The sequence below is a fragment of the Battus philenor genome, unplaced genomic scaffold (genome assembly GCF_028537555.1).
Source record: "Battus philenor isolate CCGP_79_NKW_IND1 unplaced genomic scaffold, ilBatPhil1.0.hap1 SCAF_10, whole genome shotgun sequence".
NCBI classification, from domain to species: Eukaryota; Metazoa; Arthropoda; class Insecta; order Lepidoptera; family Papilionidae; genus Battus; species Battus philenor.
In genome coordinates this window covers 12,021,423-12,038,454 of record NW_027181662.1, presented here as the reverse complement: position 1 = coordinate 12,038,454, position 17,032 = coordinate 12,021,423, and the positions used below count along the sequence as shown (strand labels likewise).

At 33.4% G+C, this 17,032-nt stretch overlaps 1 protein-coding gene across 2 annotated transcripts in view; it reads right to left on the bottom strand.

Annotated features, from left to right (window-relative positions):
* The window catches only part of Men (Malic enzyme), a 45,118-nt gene that overhangs the window by 11,555 nt on the left and 16,531 nt on the right, over positions 1-17,032 (bottom strand). For both annotated transcript variants that reach the window (XM_068766002.1, XM_068765993.1), the window contains exon 3: positions 952-1,110. In XM_068766002.1, the coding sequence (XP_068622103.1) occupies positions 952-1,110 (159 nt within the window). The remainder of the gene's footprint in view (positions 1-951; positions 1,111-17,032) is intronic.

Here is a 17,032-nt window from a genome sequence, read left to right as displayed (position 1 = left end):
TGCTTAAAATCAATACGGAGCGTATGTGTGTGTGTAACAGTTTCGTATACAGTTGGTCGGCGGTGCCGGGAGCGGTGGCGGCATTGACGGAGGCTGCAACCTTGCCTCGCACAGGACGCGAGAGAACGTGCACGTGTGCACCGCGGCACCTCAGTAATTGTAACACACTAACTAATGCTTACGGCGTTTCATACACAGAAATAACAATACATAGAAAACATTTTCATTTTACTTCCTTTTTTAACCTTGATAAAACATGATATTTTTAAATATATCTATAAATCTCAAACTTGATTATAATAAATATTATGTGCAGGGGTTGATTGGTTATAGGTGTAAAAGCTTTAAAAGCTCTAATATATAGGTCCTTTTCTAGCCAAAAGCTTTTGAGCATTTTTTAAGATCACTGTAAAATATGTTAGGTTTTTTTATTGAGATATGTCATATCAGTAACTTCTGGCAGTAGAAAGTCTGCAGAAACATAAAGTGAACATAATTAATTTTAACATGTAGTATGCGAATTTTAAAAAATAGGGTCATACTACATTTTGAGTAATAGCATGATGAGCTATACCCTTTAAAGCTTTAAGACCTATAACCGATCACATATATTCCGTTTTATTCTTCCTAATAGAAATAAAACACTTTTATTTCACTGAAGTTCAGCTTTAACCTCAGATTGTTTTTATTAATTTTAAAATATTTTCTGTCTCAAGGTCAATTTAACTTAAACTGAATCATCGTCATTATCATTTTAGCCGTAAGACGAACACTATTAGACATAGCATGCCCCATACATTTCCGATAAGACTGGCTGGACGCAACATGCATCTATATCCGTATTTCGACGGCCTTGACTACGTCGTTTATCTGCCTTACGGAAGGACATGCAAATTTAATGCAACTATAATTATACAAAATATATAACATTGTAATAATATTTCTACTCACCAACAGTCCCATGAGATAAATATACTTGTTAAGTGGGTCTTCGTATCTCTCCAGAGAGAGCTTGCAAAGCTGAACCTGCTCCTCTTGGCTCTTGACCCTTGCTGGTAGTAGACCGTGGATGCCCAACGCCTGTCTCTCTTCGATTGTGAAAGCCAAGCCCTGGAACAATTACTTCATTTTAGTACTTCACATATATGTGGTTATATAGTCATGCTTGAATAAAAGTTTAACGAGATGCATTGAAAACATTCGTTTATTTTTAAAATTTTTATCGACCATATTACATAAAAAGCGTAAAAGCTACATACTTTACATTTATCGTAGCTTTAATTTCGGTGCATTATAGTAGCCGTAATTAATATCGTTAATAAATAATATCTCTAGCGAAACAACAATTGCAGAAGTGCGGTACTAACATTAATATATTCCATACTCAGTAGCACAAAGACACTCAACGTAATTGCACCTTAACCTCGCCGGACGACAACACATTTATATTTCATACTATAATTTTGCTGAATATCTGTCTTATTATTAAGTAATCTGTTGGAACAGTTTAGGAACACTTTAACATTTCTCTATTTAAAAAAAATAATTCAAAATAATTCAAAACTATATTTGTAACCGGTATTATAAAATAAAAAATCTCACTCATAAAAGGTTTTTTTTAAAACTCTTCAACGATATTCTACGTTGTTTATAACCGTTTTATGTTAAGAACTTGGTTTCATGATTTAGAGTGTTACTGATCAATTTTTGAATACTATTGCCTTAGTTATAGGGTTTGAAACTTCAGGACGCAGAAGGAGCTTAGCCTAGAACTCGTTTTAATTTACTAAACTCCTACGAAAGCCTCCGATAGGGCCCTTACACAGTTTACCGGATTGGGAAACGGCCGAGCACTGTCGCTTGTGTGCTTCATGGCACGATCCGTCACTCAAGAGCCTCGAGAGAGTATCTCGGCTTGATCTCTTCCACATTATGCATGTAAGCATTCGGAGTTATTGGAGTCCGAGAGGTCCGAAGCTATACTTGGTCGGTTGCTATTGATTGACTACTACTTTGAAAATCGTCGCTGATGGATGAAGTGGTGGAAGAAAATCAAGCAACGCTTGTTGAACCTACTGTTGTAAAAGACCTGCCCGGTAACTGGCAGTTTCTTATGGCTTACAGTCGAGTTCGTCGAAGAGGACGACATCGTTTCCTCTGCCCGTGAATTGTGTTCAATTTTAGTGTCTATTAGTATTTTTGAGGTCTAGTCCAGAAAGGCAACAACGTGTCGCGGTCTCAAAACACTGCGATGTTTAAATGTTCTTGGATGAGAGATGGAAATTGTCTTGTGTATAACTATATATATATATATATATATATATATATATATATATATATATATATATATATATGTGTGTGTGTGTGGCAGACACCAAGAAAATCTAACATAAAACATAAAATCCCAAAATATTGTTTTATTGACTAAGATTCACAATATATCGGTCTTTATACGGAAAACCGCTGTTCTGACCCCAAACTATAATGCGTAAGAATTAATAGGATCAAAAGCCCTGATAGTAGGGCTGATTACTAGATAAAAGAGAAGTTTATTGTATCTCACGTCTCAAGGTAGTATTGGACATTCAATCATCAGTTATGGTCGGGTCTATCACTTAAGCCCTTACGGTCTTATAAATAATTCAGAAAAATGTTAAAATAACGTAATGTACAATATATTCTAAACATAATATATCCTCGTTGGTATGTCTTAGTCGACGTGCCCAAGAATAGAATCGTTCGGATCTAGTTCAGCTCGGTTGGTTGTTTTTAGGTCACGTGTATTGAACAGCATTGCTGCGTGTAGTGAAATGAGGGTGTTAAGCGCTGTCTGCGTCCGCCGCTTGTCCAATCGATCTTCGCAAACCTATTTACTCGTACATCGCCCAAAGGTTTAGGTGCTTCTACTGTATGAAGCCGGTGGAAATTTAACCAGTAATGATGAATTATTTGTAATTAATCTAACTAAAATGCAATATGGCATAGGCATATCGTTAGATAGTAAGATAAATGTAATCATAATTTAAGAAACGAGTTAAAATAAAAGAGTGAAAGATTGAAATGCATGAAAGATAGAAATATGAAAGAACATATGTAAAAGACGAAATAAATGTTCGTCGTGAAAAATTTATTTAACCTATTAGATTATTTGTAGAACCCCGCTTTACACATGGTGGGAGAAAACGAGGGGCCACCAAAAAGAGGCAAAAAAAAATATATGCGATATGAGCTTCCTCGCAATACCAGGTGTTTTTTGGTTTACTATTATGAAGAATATATCCATAGATTACTACGATAGAATAAGCTATAAGGAACAATACTTTATTATAAATCAACTTCTATAATAATAAAGAAAGGTTTCTCCTCTCTTCTTTCCAAATCCTACATTCGCATATAATATGAATACACCACGCGCAGATTTTCATCGTGTTCTTTAACTGACAAAATCGTTTCGATATTAATTTATATATACGTTTATATCCATTAATATTCTTGGATCAGTTCTTCGTGAAAAGAAATTAACAGTTCTTCTTAATTAAACGCGCTTTAACTACAACGTCCAAAGCTGTAAATATACGTTAATTAAACCAAAAAAAACTGCATTACGTGAGATATGTTATACTTACATATTTTAGGTTTCTACGATTAGCCTCAACAAATGTGCTTTTAAATATTACGCATATTTTTCATTAGTCGCAAATCAATTATAAATTTAAAATAACGTTTGCAAAGAGAAATTTATTATTTATAAATATTTAAGCAGTCAATAACTTCTTGTAATGAAGACATTCTCTGAAATAAAGCGGTATACGAGAGAAAACAGTTTTTAAAGGGCTTCTAACATAAAATTTTAATAGCACAACGATCAAGTCGTGTTTAACAATTCAGATTTAAGCGAGTGCTCGAGCAAAACAATGACTCTTCGTTTAATATTCCAGTAAAATAAAGCCGGGGCTTCAAAGGACTTCAGCCAACACCGTCGGGTATCAAACTTACCGGGGCGTGTACACATGAAACGACTTAATAACAAAATTGTCGTGTAATAACAATAATCAATAACGTGTGCTTCTGTGACGGAACATTTTAGGCAGTCCGTATCTATGATCACATGTTCAATATCAATTATTGTTCGTTGAAAAATACAACGCTCATGTAAGAGTTAATACTTAAAATCGCAGCAACATTGATATTAGTTAAATTAAAAATTAGTTCTAATCTAATATCCCCAAGGCACGACAATTAGAAATATCTGATAATAAATAATTATCGTCATCAATTCGGACGTATGAAAACCATGCTGGACATAGGCCTCCCCCATATTTTTAATTTCCAGTAGGACCGGTTGATAGCAGCCTGTATCTTGTTAATCGACGATGTTGCATAGTGACACACACGAAAGTGAACAGACGTTGATAATCATCAGTTCAATCTTCTAGGGCACGCCCTGTAGACCATGGGCCTACGGGGGTGACTTTTCCAACCATGGAGCCCGCGGACATTCAGACCGCTTAAGTGGCCAGCTACCTAGAAGAACCAGCTCCAGCCGGAAACCCGTCGGAACTTAACTGTCACTCAGCGCTCAAACCAAATCATACTGACACCAATAATGTTTTGTAATATATATATATATGTGTGTGTGTGTGTGTGTGTGTGTGTGTGTGTTTGTGTGTGTATATATGTATATATATATATATATATATATATAAATACAATACGCTTAAAATATTAAAATAAAAAAGAGTGACATGTTACATGTAGCTTATATAGTCCAATAGTAGCACTATGATACGAACCCGTGAATCGAGAGAAGCCAAGCAGTACGGCACGGAAAATAATTCCCTCCGGGGCGTCAGCTGCCACCAGTCATGATCCATTTTTACCTTTATACACTCACGTGACGATTTACTCTACCGATTAAATCACAATCCAACTCGGTAAACAATAACACTTTAAAGTTAATCACAAAATGCTTTACGGAAAGGAACATCAGGTTACAAAAGCAGTTACGTATCCAATGATACTTTCACAATAGGTGACCCGAAGACTTGTTATTAATTTATAACATATCGAACGACAACGTTCAATATTTCATTTTGAAGTGCACGTGTTTTTTAATGTGGTAGAAATGTATTTGCAATCTATATTCGCCAATATTTATTATGTATGTGTGTATATGATGATAAGTGATAGACATAAAATGTTTTTTTCTATTACAATGCGACAGGACCATAACTTCTGTTACTATTGTAATATTGTTATATCAGTACATCATTATTTCTAAAACCTTTCATCTTGGATTCGGTGTACCCACACTTTAATTGACAACTTATGAGCTCCAACCACCTGTACGCAGGGTGATAATATATTTTATAAACATCAATTATTACCTCAATATTGCCGTTTAAAAATATTTTATTTTATATTCATATATTGCGTACAGATCAAGTTTGAAGACAAAAATATTATTCCATTGAGCTTTCGTACTGCGTCAGACGGTCGGTAAACATCGATCCACATAACTCTGACCTTAATAAAGATATGTCGTTTTATTATTCAGGACACGTTAATAAATACGCAAGATATATTACTTTGTGGTGCGTACTTTGTTCGACTCGTGCGTCTTGAGACCGTCGCTCCATTATTCGAGAAATCTCATTTATTATTAAGAGCTCAAGCAACAGTGTGAAACACTAGCAATTCTTGTGCTGGCATCAACGACCCTGATTATTTGTTATATATTTAATTCTTATATTAACTATGGGTACTTTTACGACCACGAGCCGGTAACACAACGTAGATAGGCGGCGGAAGGTCGCGGAAAGTCGCCGGATGCGGACAGCGCAACACCGGTCATCGTGGCGATCTTTGGAAGAAGCCTGTGCATTGTGGTGGGTGTCTGTCCGCTGATATGATGATCATAATGAATTATAAATTAGCTCTATACACAGAAATTATCTTATGGGATGTCTGTGTAGTGTATGAGGTAAAAACATCCTAATCTTTTAATATAAATGTGTAAGTTTTTTATTTAAACATTAATTTACTTTACTTTATTACATACCGTAACCAAAATCTAATAAGCTATATAACAGAACACAATAAAAAATATTAAGAATGAACGTTATTTAAAATGCTGGCTATTTTGCGTGTGTTATTAAGGAAATATAAGTAAATTTAATAAATCTTTAAATTTTAGTTAACCAAAAATAAAAAACGAATATTTTTCTGTTTTGAAATTACTTCGTATCCTTTATATTCATACTTTGAATTTAATATTAACAGTTGAATCCAGAACGATTTGTATAAAATCGCTTTGTGTAAGTAAGACGCAATTAACAAAATCCAACATTTGATTTCGACATAAATAAGATTCAAATTGTATCAATATAGAATCATTTAGTTAAGTTTAAGAAATTAATAAGATTATTTACAAAAATACAACAAATAAGTTGCTAACTGTTTTAAAATTTCATTTCAAAGATTTCATTATCTTTACTTCTCTATGTTGTTAAAAGAATTATCAATGAATTTAGAAAAAGTACGAGAGCAAATAATATTATTGCATCGATCCACATATTACACATACTCACACACTTTAATATAAGTATATGTGTGTTTATTGTACGCAAATAACGACCGGCATCAAATTACATCCAAAAAAATCATCATCCAAACATTTTCCATTCTATTCTAACTGAGCGGAAGTCATTCGTCTTTGTTTTCATTCAGAACATTTACCGTGAGACCCCCAACTACCGCGATATTGGCCAGTGTGTAGAAGTAACGTACTCTGTATGGCTCATAAGATTCTCCCGACGGCTATGCGCAATACGACTCGCTTAGTCATCGTATGACACGATACCATGGACGCAACGAGTAAGGGTAGCCCGTAAAGCGTATCTCCTTACACAACATACAGGGTGACTGTTTATATGTGTACAAGCTTTAAAGGGTTGAATGTAAAGCATTGGAATGCGACAGGTCAATAATTTCTGGCAGTACAAAGTCTGCATGGACAGATAGCAAAAAAAAATTATCATTACGTTATTGATTATTCCAGAAATCATAGATTATAAGAACATACCGAAAATTATATATAAAGAATCATAATTTAAATATTTACCTAATATATCATCATCATTATATATCAAAATGCTTAAATTCTAAAAAGGGACTAATATCGTTACACATGCATGACTCTTGTATCCAAGCCAAAGAAGTAGAACTTATTTAAAAATAAAATTAAAATTACAAACAAAGATTACATACATCGGATTGGAACGTATCTTGCTGAAGAGCAACATTCGAAAACTTCTACGCCTAGTTTTGTGAACGATAAAAAGTAGAAACTCGATAGAGTTAGTGACGGGTATTAAGATGGACATTACAATAACCAACAAAGAAACCACCGGAACGTTATTTGAAAGTATTATTAGATAAAAGTTGTCTTTTTTGCTACCAATATAAAACATATTTCTTCTCTCTTTTATAAATGCTACTTTAGAATATAATTTTAACATGTTTTAGAGAAAATTACCTTACAATTATGGGACATACGTAGGTTTAACGAGTTTTCGTTGGAAAATATATCTTTAGAAAAAACAGCCGACTAAGCATCTTCAAAAAACATGTGACGTCATAGCGGTTGCCATCTAACAAGCGCGAGTAGGTGTGGTGACTTGCGTTTTAAAACAAAATCGGTTCGTACGGCCGCCACAGCCGTAACCGTGTTCGAGACTTCCTTGTTATAGCGGTATCGCAGTAAACATTTAAATAAATATATCAGAATCTGATAAGACAAACATACGTGAGCAAGCAGTTTGTATGAATATTATATTAAATAATCGTCCAATTTTCATTTAATATGTGTACTTTTTTGTATTTAAAGCTTTAATGGATTTAAAATAACCGAGCGCTGAACCTCATTATGAAAACTAAGTTCGAAGGTTCCAGGTGGAGTCTTCACTTGGGCGTTATTGTAAGATATTCTTCTGAATTATCCGGCCGCCAAATTCTTAGGTCGCTTATACGTATATTCTATGGAGTGACTAAGTGGACCCTGGCGGCTAACACTTTTTTTGGGTGCTTTTTAAAGGGCCTAACCACGGTTCCTTTAGATAATATTGTTGAATTTCTTAGTCATTGGACTCGCAGCTGCGTGTATTAGAGGCACCCGAAAGTAAGGTCGTCTCTGTCGACATATTTTACAGAAAAATCGATTGATTTTTACCGCTCCAGCTTTAAAAATTTGTATACAAGATGTCAAAAGGTTGATGATAACTAAGGTGAATATGTTGTTGATTAGAAATAAAAACTTGTTAAAAAGTTTTTTTATTCACCATTACACATCCGTCCGTAACACGCGTGATTTGCAATACAATGTTTACACTGCGGCAATATTACGCATACACTCATCAACGGAGATGTTAATTTAGGTATCTCACTCCTTAACCAGATTATACCCACAGCTTTGTAACCGCTTTATATATATATATATATAAGATTATAATTACATTCATTAACGCGAAAAACCCTGTTGTAATAAAATACTCTCTTACTAACGCCAGTGGTGGCCAATTCCAAAAATAAAAATAAATATTTACTTTTGGCATTCTAACGAAAATAATTACTATTTTTATATTGTGTAATAATACAAAACAGACCGTCCATTGTTCAATATAAATGCTAAAGCGCTCTGAAAAGGCGTGGTATTATTGCAACGATATCACAAACATCCTACAAACACGCGACACTGTCAATCTGCGTCCGCATAGGTTCGCGTGAAATAAACGGCGTCACCAACGCGCGTTATGCAATATCGGAGCGGAAAACGCGATGCGCCGATTGATGATGACAGAGTACAATTCAGTTCGCGATCGAACAGATTTTAAGATACGATAAATAAGATTGGCCCGGCAGCCGGCAACACTGACAAGTCAAGAGAACAATTATATAAGAATATAAACATTAATCCTTTTTTGAACCGGATTTACATTGCTTTCCATTTGGCATTAGCAAATTTCGCGGATTCCAGGCGACTGAGTGTAGAGCGCGTTAAGCCCTAAGACCTTTTTACGCTAGCGAAATTCAAAGGCTCCCCGGGGTAGTAACCAGATTACTATTTATTTAAAAGTCTTGAGGTTACTCCTATAACATATAAACGCTGCAAAGGTTTTTGGAAAAATTCCCTCTCGTTACTGTGTTTGCATTCGACAAAAGAAACACCATACCTTGTTGAAAGAATAAATACCCTCGAAGGAATTTAATGATTTATTGGCAGCTGTACACTAGTTATTAACTGCCACAGTCGACAGCAACAATTTATTATCATAATTGTTCCTTCCGTATTATAAATGGCTTGGAATTTACGGGAAGATTTAGAGGTTTTAAGACATTTGTGATTAATTGAAAGATCAAATCCTTGACGGTCTCGCAATATCAGTCGCTAATCCTTTTAATAGACATTAATGGATGCTATTAGTATAGAAAACATAGTCATTATAAGACATGACCACAAAAACAACTACAAAAGGGTCTTTTTGTGTCGCCAAAGAGTAGCACGCAAGCATTACCTTATTCCAATTCCTCCAGAGCTACAAAGTTACAGATATAATAGGAATCAGACCACAAGTGTCTCAGACCTGCTCTTCTAAGGACCTAAATACTTGGCTTTTTTGATCCATTTACAGTCATTAATATTATCATCATATTAGCCGATAGAAGCCGTCTGTAAGGTATAGGCCTTACTCGAAGATTGCCACGAAAACCGGTGTAGCGGGAAATGCATCCATCGACTTTTTGCGAAACTTAACTATATCTTTAGTCCACCTAGTGGGCGGCTTTAAACTATACAGTATATATAAAAAATAAGTGTCCATTTCAATTGTCGATGTTACACAGATCTCACGACAGGTTAGGGTTACCTGGACATCCCTGGCACTTCTCTATCCACTAATCTAATTCCAACTAATTACAGTTTAGTTATCAGCCATTTACGACACTAATTACGCAAGCAACGCACTACGCGGGGTGTAATTAGAGCGTACATAGTTGCGTATCTCGTTGAGAGGCAATCAACGTCAAGTGCGTAACGAATCATGCACCGATAATATTAATAAGATGGAAAATTTTATTTTCTTTAACACCTAACTATCAGGATTTTTCAGTATCAAATATCTTATTGCGTTGGATATTAAATCAATATTGCATTAGTCCTTTTGAAAACCTTCGATATAGTCGAGGTCACGAGCAGTCGCTCAATGTTGGCAACGCAAGACCGGTCATCCTAGTAATATTTAGGGCATACCTATGCCTTGCAAAGGACGTCTAGTGGTTTATACGATGATAACGTTTTATTTTCGGATTTTTTGCCTTAAGACATCGGTATTTCTTGACCGTAGGAGATTCACTACTATATATTGATACTATAATTGAGTTGCATTACAAAAAAAAATCACATAACAATAAAAATATGTAGAAGATCATTTGCAATAAATTAAACTATGAAACTAAACTGTTAGCTCAACAATCGGCCTTTGTTCAAATGATTGTTTAACGTCACACTAAGTGTTCTGACTTCAGACGCGACGTGTGAACAGCGCGGTACTAAACACTTCCGATATGCTAGTCTCGACACCTACATAGTTATTTTCGTTTCCATAGCAACATTCAAGTTATCTACTGACGTCTATCGGCTGCAAATTGGATATCTAGAATAGTATATAAAAAATAATATACTAACGTATTATTTGTATTAATTATTGCGCTGATATGCGTATTGATATTATACATTTTTACTCAGTAATTAAATTTTTTACGACGCTTCAATGTATTTTATTATCACTACAAATACGCAATATAGAAAATACAATCGATGAAACGTGCCGCACAATCTTTACCACGTTTCATCCAATTACTTTAATAACAGACAATAGCTTTTTGTACGGTGTCTGGTACTGCAGTCACCAGTTGTCCACGGTAAGTTGGGCAACTATTATTGACCAAAATAAAAGCTGATTTGTAGAAAATCATAAAAGAGATTTAAAAAATGACCCAATTTGTAGACCATCATAAAATAACCAAGAATTAGTCAAAAAAAAATTACAGTGACAATTTTTTTCACAAGACACCTTTTCTAGACGAATGACACTCGCATGAACATCGACATTACAGTTGTTCGCTACATGCACTGGTCATTCCATAACGTTCAATTTCCTATTGATAAATATATATTTTGTTGACTTATATTTATTTTACTCGGGATAAAACAAATATTGGTGTATATTTATTTCGGCGACTTCATATCGACAAGCTGTTTATTAATCGTTGAAATAACAACTACAGAGATGTAAATTAAAATAATAAGTAAATATTTATTTCATACATTAACACATGTTTAAGTCATACATACATACCAAAAGTTATAAAAGTATATGGTAACACGTGTAACGCGATAATATTACTATAAGAAATGAGGAGTAAAGACAATTTACGATTACAAATAAAATTATATTAATGTTTTTATCAGTTTGCTGTACTTAGAGAAAAAATGTAATTTTTTAAGTGAAACTAAATATATGAAATAAAAAAATTAACAATATTCCTTTTATTTCAAAAACAATACATAAGTTTCAAGAGAAGCACTTTAAAATCAATCAATAAACTGCGGTTGAAATGTTTTAAACAGGTATTCATAACAGACGAGACATGTGCTCGGGCAAAAACACGATTGTTTTTAACAAAAGCTGGTCGTTCACACATTTTTCATGGGCAGCAATATCTTTTGCACAACAACTTCCAAGTTATTATATAAAAAGAGACATAAGAGTAATTATCTCTTGTCAATGTCAACACAACGCTGTTTTTTATAATAATCGATGTTGAAACTATAAATAAAAGGTTTTTCTGAGACTAGCAACAACAGCATTTCGCTAAAATCATTATCGTTCTGTTAAGTTTTTTTGTAAGCAATGTCATGATGTTTTCTAATAAACGTAAATATTTTTGTTGAAAACACCGGTATAATTTTTCATTTAAAATGACCGGTTAAAACCATGAGTAAACGAAATCAATTATCGTATTGTGTTACAAGAGTAATATTTAAAAATCATTCCGCGGAAATATTGAACCATGGTTGCTTTATTTGCGTAACACACAGCTGTCACTGAACTCAAGCGAGGCGCGGTGCCTACGGCTAACTGTTCACGTGACGTAATCTACGTCGCGAATTGATCTAGTAACCCGCTAACAATGACCTGAAATATCATGTGACAGTTTCAAGGTCGATTAAAGCAGTGGCAGCAAGCAGGTGCGGTATAAGCGAACATTTGATTGATCAAAGAAGCTAATGTTTATTACAGCTTTTTTGCTATATGTGCCCTACTACCTATAGATAGTAGAAGAAGCGTGTAACGGAAACGAAATTTTAAATAAAAATACATTTTATTTATTATTTTTCCAAATACATCATTTATGTATTTGGAAACACGACTAAACTCACTTTAAGGGGACATACCATCAGTGGGAATGATACAAGACTAATATGTTATAAATTATTAAACATGTGAAAGACATAGTCAAGGTCGCATTGTTGTGATTTTTTAAAATTATTTCTCTGCGATGTGCGGGGCAGAGAAGTTACATTTCGGGTAAGAATAATTTTTCTATTTTTTTAAATCTTACTCCTTTCTTTCCTCACAATCTTGCTCACACCATAACTTGAGAACGACTTTACTCTTTCCTTTTATATCTTATTATTAGTTTCCTAATACTTTGCAAAAGATTCTTATAGAAATAAAACAGATAATTGCTAAAAGAAACTTCAACAATTTAAGAAAATTTAATGAAACTTCGCGTCTGACGATTCAATATTAACTTCGCGCGTTTTGACAGTTCGCCTTGAAATTCGAATTGATTATTAATAACTCAGACAGCACTACATATAGTATAGATATGGTATTAATACATTAGTAATTTATTTAAAAACATTTAAAATTTGTTGCATATTTCGTTTGTTTTCAATTTTTAAATTAAGAGATTCTATACATTTGTATAAAAATATGTTAAAACAATGGAGTTGGAATTGTAAACCGCCAGTCCCTATTACTCGGTAAGTAATGCGATAACAAACACCTTTACATAATACTCGTCGTAATCAACAACGAGACGGCCGCGACAGACGCGAAATATTTTTTTATCACGCGTAGAAGGCAATCATTTGTACATTATTCATAATAAATGAATATTCATGCATTGATTCCATGTAGCCGATAAATATATTATAATACAGTTACTAAAACTGTTACGAAAATATTTAATACCATTTTTAGCAAAACAAATGTATAAACTCAAGATATTGTATATACTTATATAGTATTTACAATATCTTGAGAGTAAAAAGTATAAAAGGTCGTAGAGCCAAGTACTATGTGAACGTGGGCTTTGTGGTCACGCAAACAGATGGCCACCGGGCCTTAACATTCTAGACTGGAAGCCATGGATCGACAAGCGCAGCGTACGACGGCCATCCAATAGAAGAACAGAAGACTTTGTCTAGATCGTCAGAAACCGCTGAATGCAAGCCACTTCCAGCCGATTCGATCGGTAATGTATAAGGAATGATCACGTCTTGTAAAAGACGGTGATAATGAGCGTACAAAAGAATGGTTCTTGACCTATTCGTCCAATTTAAGCCTTAAGAACCGAGTTGCAATAGTATTATGTCTAAGATAAAAACCCTAAATTTTATAAATTATGTTAAAGAAAAAATTAAAAAAAAAAACAAGTAAACGGATATAAAATAATGTATTTTTCAAAATTTGGTAGCAAGTCTATTTAGATTCTAAAAACACATTAAAATACATGTAAAGATATTTAAGAAATTATAATATTTAAATCCTAAAATAATTTAACTTCTGCTATAGTAGAACTAACTACGTATACAAACGTGATATAATTCCCCCTTTGCTTTGGTTTATAAAACGTAATTGACTATATTGTTATAGTTCTCATTAGCACTCACAAAGTGTAATCGATTATTCCAAAACTTAACCGTGTTATTGAATACAAAAGAAAAGTGGCCCGTCATACAAAAGATGGAAAGATGATGTTTTGTAAATAGCAAACAAGGATTGGGTAAACAAAGCAAAAGACGGCAAAAGAGAGGAAAAAAATCATAAGCTTTAAGCAAACACTATACTAATTATAAAATATTTAAAATGTAATTTTTAAAGATTTCGAGATAAACTAGTCCATTCACTCAAGTACTGAAAATTTCATTAATACGTAAAAATACGTGACATTTCACATCTAAAATAAAATTAAATATAATTTTATAAACCTCCATTCTCAAGTTATTTAAAACACGACGTCCACAAGTTTCTTATTTTTATTCCTAGACTAACAAATGTGAATTGGGTCTAACGCAACAAAGGGCAATTATTCATGCTATACATTGCACAATTGTCCAAATTGCTTCTGATGATAAAACAAACAACGGCGACACAATGCGTGGCTTGCTGGATATTTAAATAACATTGGAAATGTATGTTATGACTTAATTATGTTATGGCTAGGAAGCAAAAAACCGTTTGCATGAAATGCAAAGTTATTGTTCCATAGGCCAAGGGTAAGACACCCGCTAGAGGAATTGACGACTTAATAGAATATTTGGAAAGCGCAAGACCGGTTCATCAAGGCGATATTTGGGGTGGCCCTATGTCTTTGCAGACAACGTCTATCGGCTGGCATGATGATAATGATAAAAATTATATTTACCGCTTTCGTAAGCGTTAACGGTTCACAATAACCTTGTACAATAATTTAAATAATAATGGAAAATTCAGAAACAAACATGCATACTTTCGTATTTCTAAAATAAATTTAGATCCTTTGTCATAACCGCAGAAGCGTTGAAAAATTCTCTTTGATTCTCTAGTACCTGTCATCTTCAAATAATAGGGAGGAAGGAGTATTCCTTAAATCATTCTCAAACATTATTTCACCGCACTTACTAATGTCATACACTAGTATTATACCTTTATATTTCTATGTACGTGTTTACTACATAATCTTCTATTTCTGACGTAAATAGAAAAGAGTTGTATTCAGAAAAAAAATTACGTTAAAATATGGGTAATTTATTATGAGAGATTGTGCTGCCTCAATACTGACTCTACTATCATTTTGCCTTATGCAATTAGTAAGAATGTAATTGATTGAAGGGCATAATTATTTTTCAGTTGTTAAACTTTAAGACCAAATATTGAAATTCTCAGAAACTGCTTAATGAAATAACATTTTTCTAAATTAAAAAAAGAATAATTTAAATTTGCAGTATGAATATTATTACAAAAAATCGTAAACTATGTATGTTTGATATCAAAATACTATTGCAGTTTACTTAAAAATAAGCGAGTTTTATTTTTTTATTATATTACACTCAAATATTTAATCGGTAAACATTGAATCTAAGGCTGTCAGCTGATTTTATTTTCAGAAATCACATGAAGTGCTGAATACAACGTAAGACGTTATCTTTTTGCTTCTCTAAACCCAGAACTAATAAAAAAAATATTATGTGTAATTGTTATCCCCAAGATTGTGACGAAAGCGTTACTGGAGTTTCTTCCGCTACTTTTGCCAGCGAAGGCACTTTTCAAAATGACAATAGTCTAGAAATCCCTGATAATTCGTTATTACCCAAAATGGAAAACTTCTCTAGTTACAGTCAAAGCCGAGGTCTTTTCCCGAACCCCATAGCGTTATGGAATGTACGCTTAAACAACCTCGGAGCTTGGCACACGCTTAATTCTTGGTAGAATATTTAACGCAACGGGCCGAAACGATGCCTCTGGGACTCAGTTACTAGCAAAGAGGTTTCGGCTAAATGCATGGGATGTAAACTGTTAATAAGAAAAGATTTACGACCTAAATTTATGTTTTTTACGTCGGAATATGAGTTTAAAGTGAAAAATGCCAACCAAAATGTATCTGATGAATCGATACATCGGAATATTCTAGTTTTACCAACAATACAAATATAAATTCTTTAAGTATATTAAGTATTTTTAATAAATCGTAAACTCAAGAAGCTCTATGCATAAGATTCGATCATCCGTTATCCTGTTGGCGTGTAAAATTAAATAGAGAAAAAACCCACAATTACACGGTATTCAGTTAAGCGACGAATAAACAATTTATTTAAACTGCAATTGACGTGAAAATTTACTATTTTTTAGTTTATTATTTTTAGTGTGTAAAATATAACCTGTTCCTAAAATAAGGCTTTAAGCTTTTCTTTACAGTAGACAATTCAGAATGATCGATCGATCAACACGCTTCGTCTACACCATAAACAACTACGTTGGTTCACGGATAACTTTGAATGCCAGGTGGAAATTCAAAGCAATCATGATTTAGCAAATGTAAAATCAATTCAACGATTTTGTATTCACGTTAAGATAATCTCTTGTCATGGTACTAAAAACCACGTCATTCCTTCCATAAAAAGATTGTATCATCGATTTATATAGTCAAATTAAAAAAAATATATCTAACATTTAGTGATGAATCACACCGTGGTTTAATTTTAGTCATAAAGGGAAACTTGTTAATATTAGATCATAGAAAAAAGATTTTCGCAAATAGTATGTATAAACTCATAATAAAACCTCTTCAGTTGTATCCGTCATTTGGCCCTGATTTTATAGGTATACCATCAGATTTCCACTTGTTCTGGTCTCTTTAGAATTTTTTAAGACACAGTCAAATAAAACTAAAGAGAGGACTGCCAAAACTATTTGACGCCTTATTTTAATCAGAAATTCCAAAATTTCTATATAAACGACATCATGTCACTACCAACAATATTGCAAAAAAAAGTCATCGAACAAAAGACACCTATATACGAAAGTAAATGTAAATAAACTTATAAAGAAATTGTCTCGAATCTATTTTCTACGCATCCTGTATTACAATTTTATTTTACATAAATATTACATTAAAATCACGACAGCAAACCTTCATACGACAG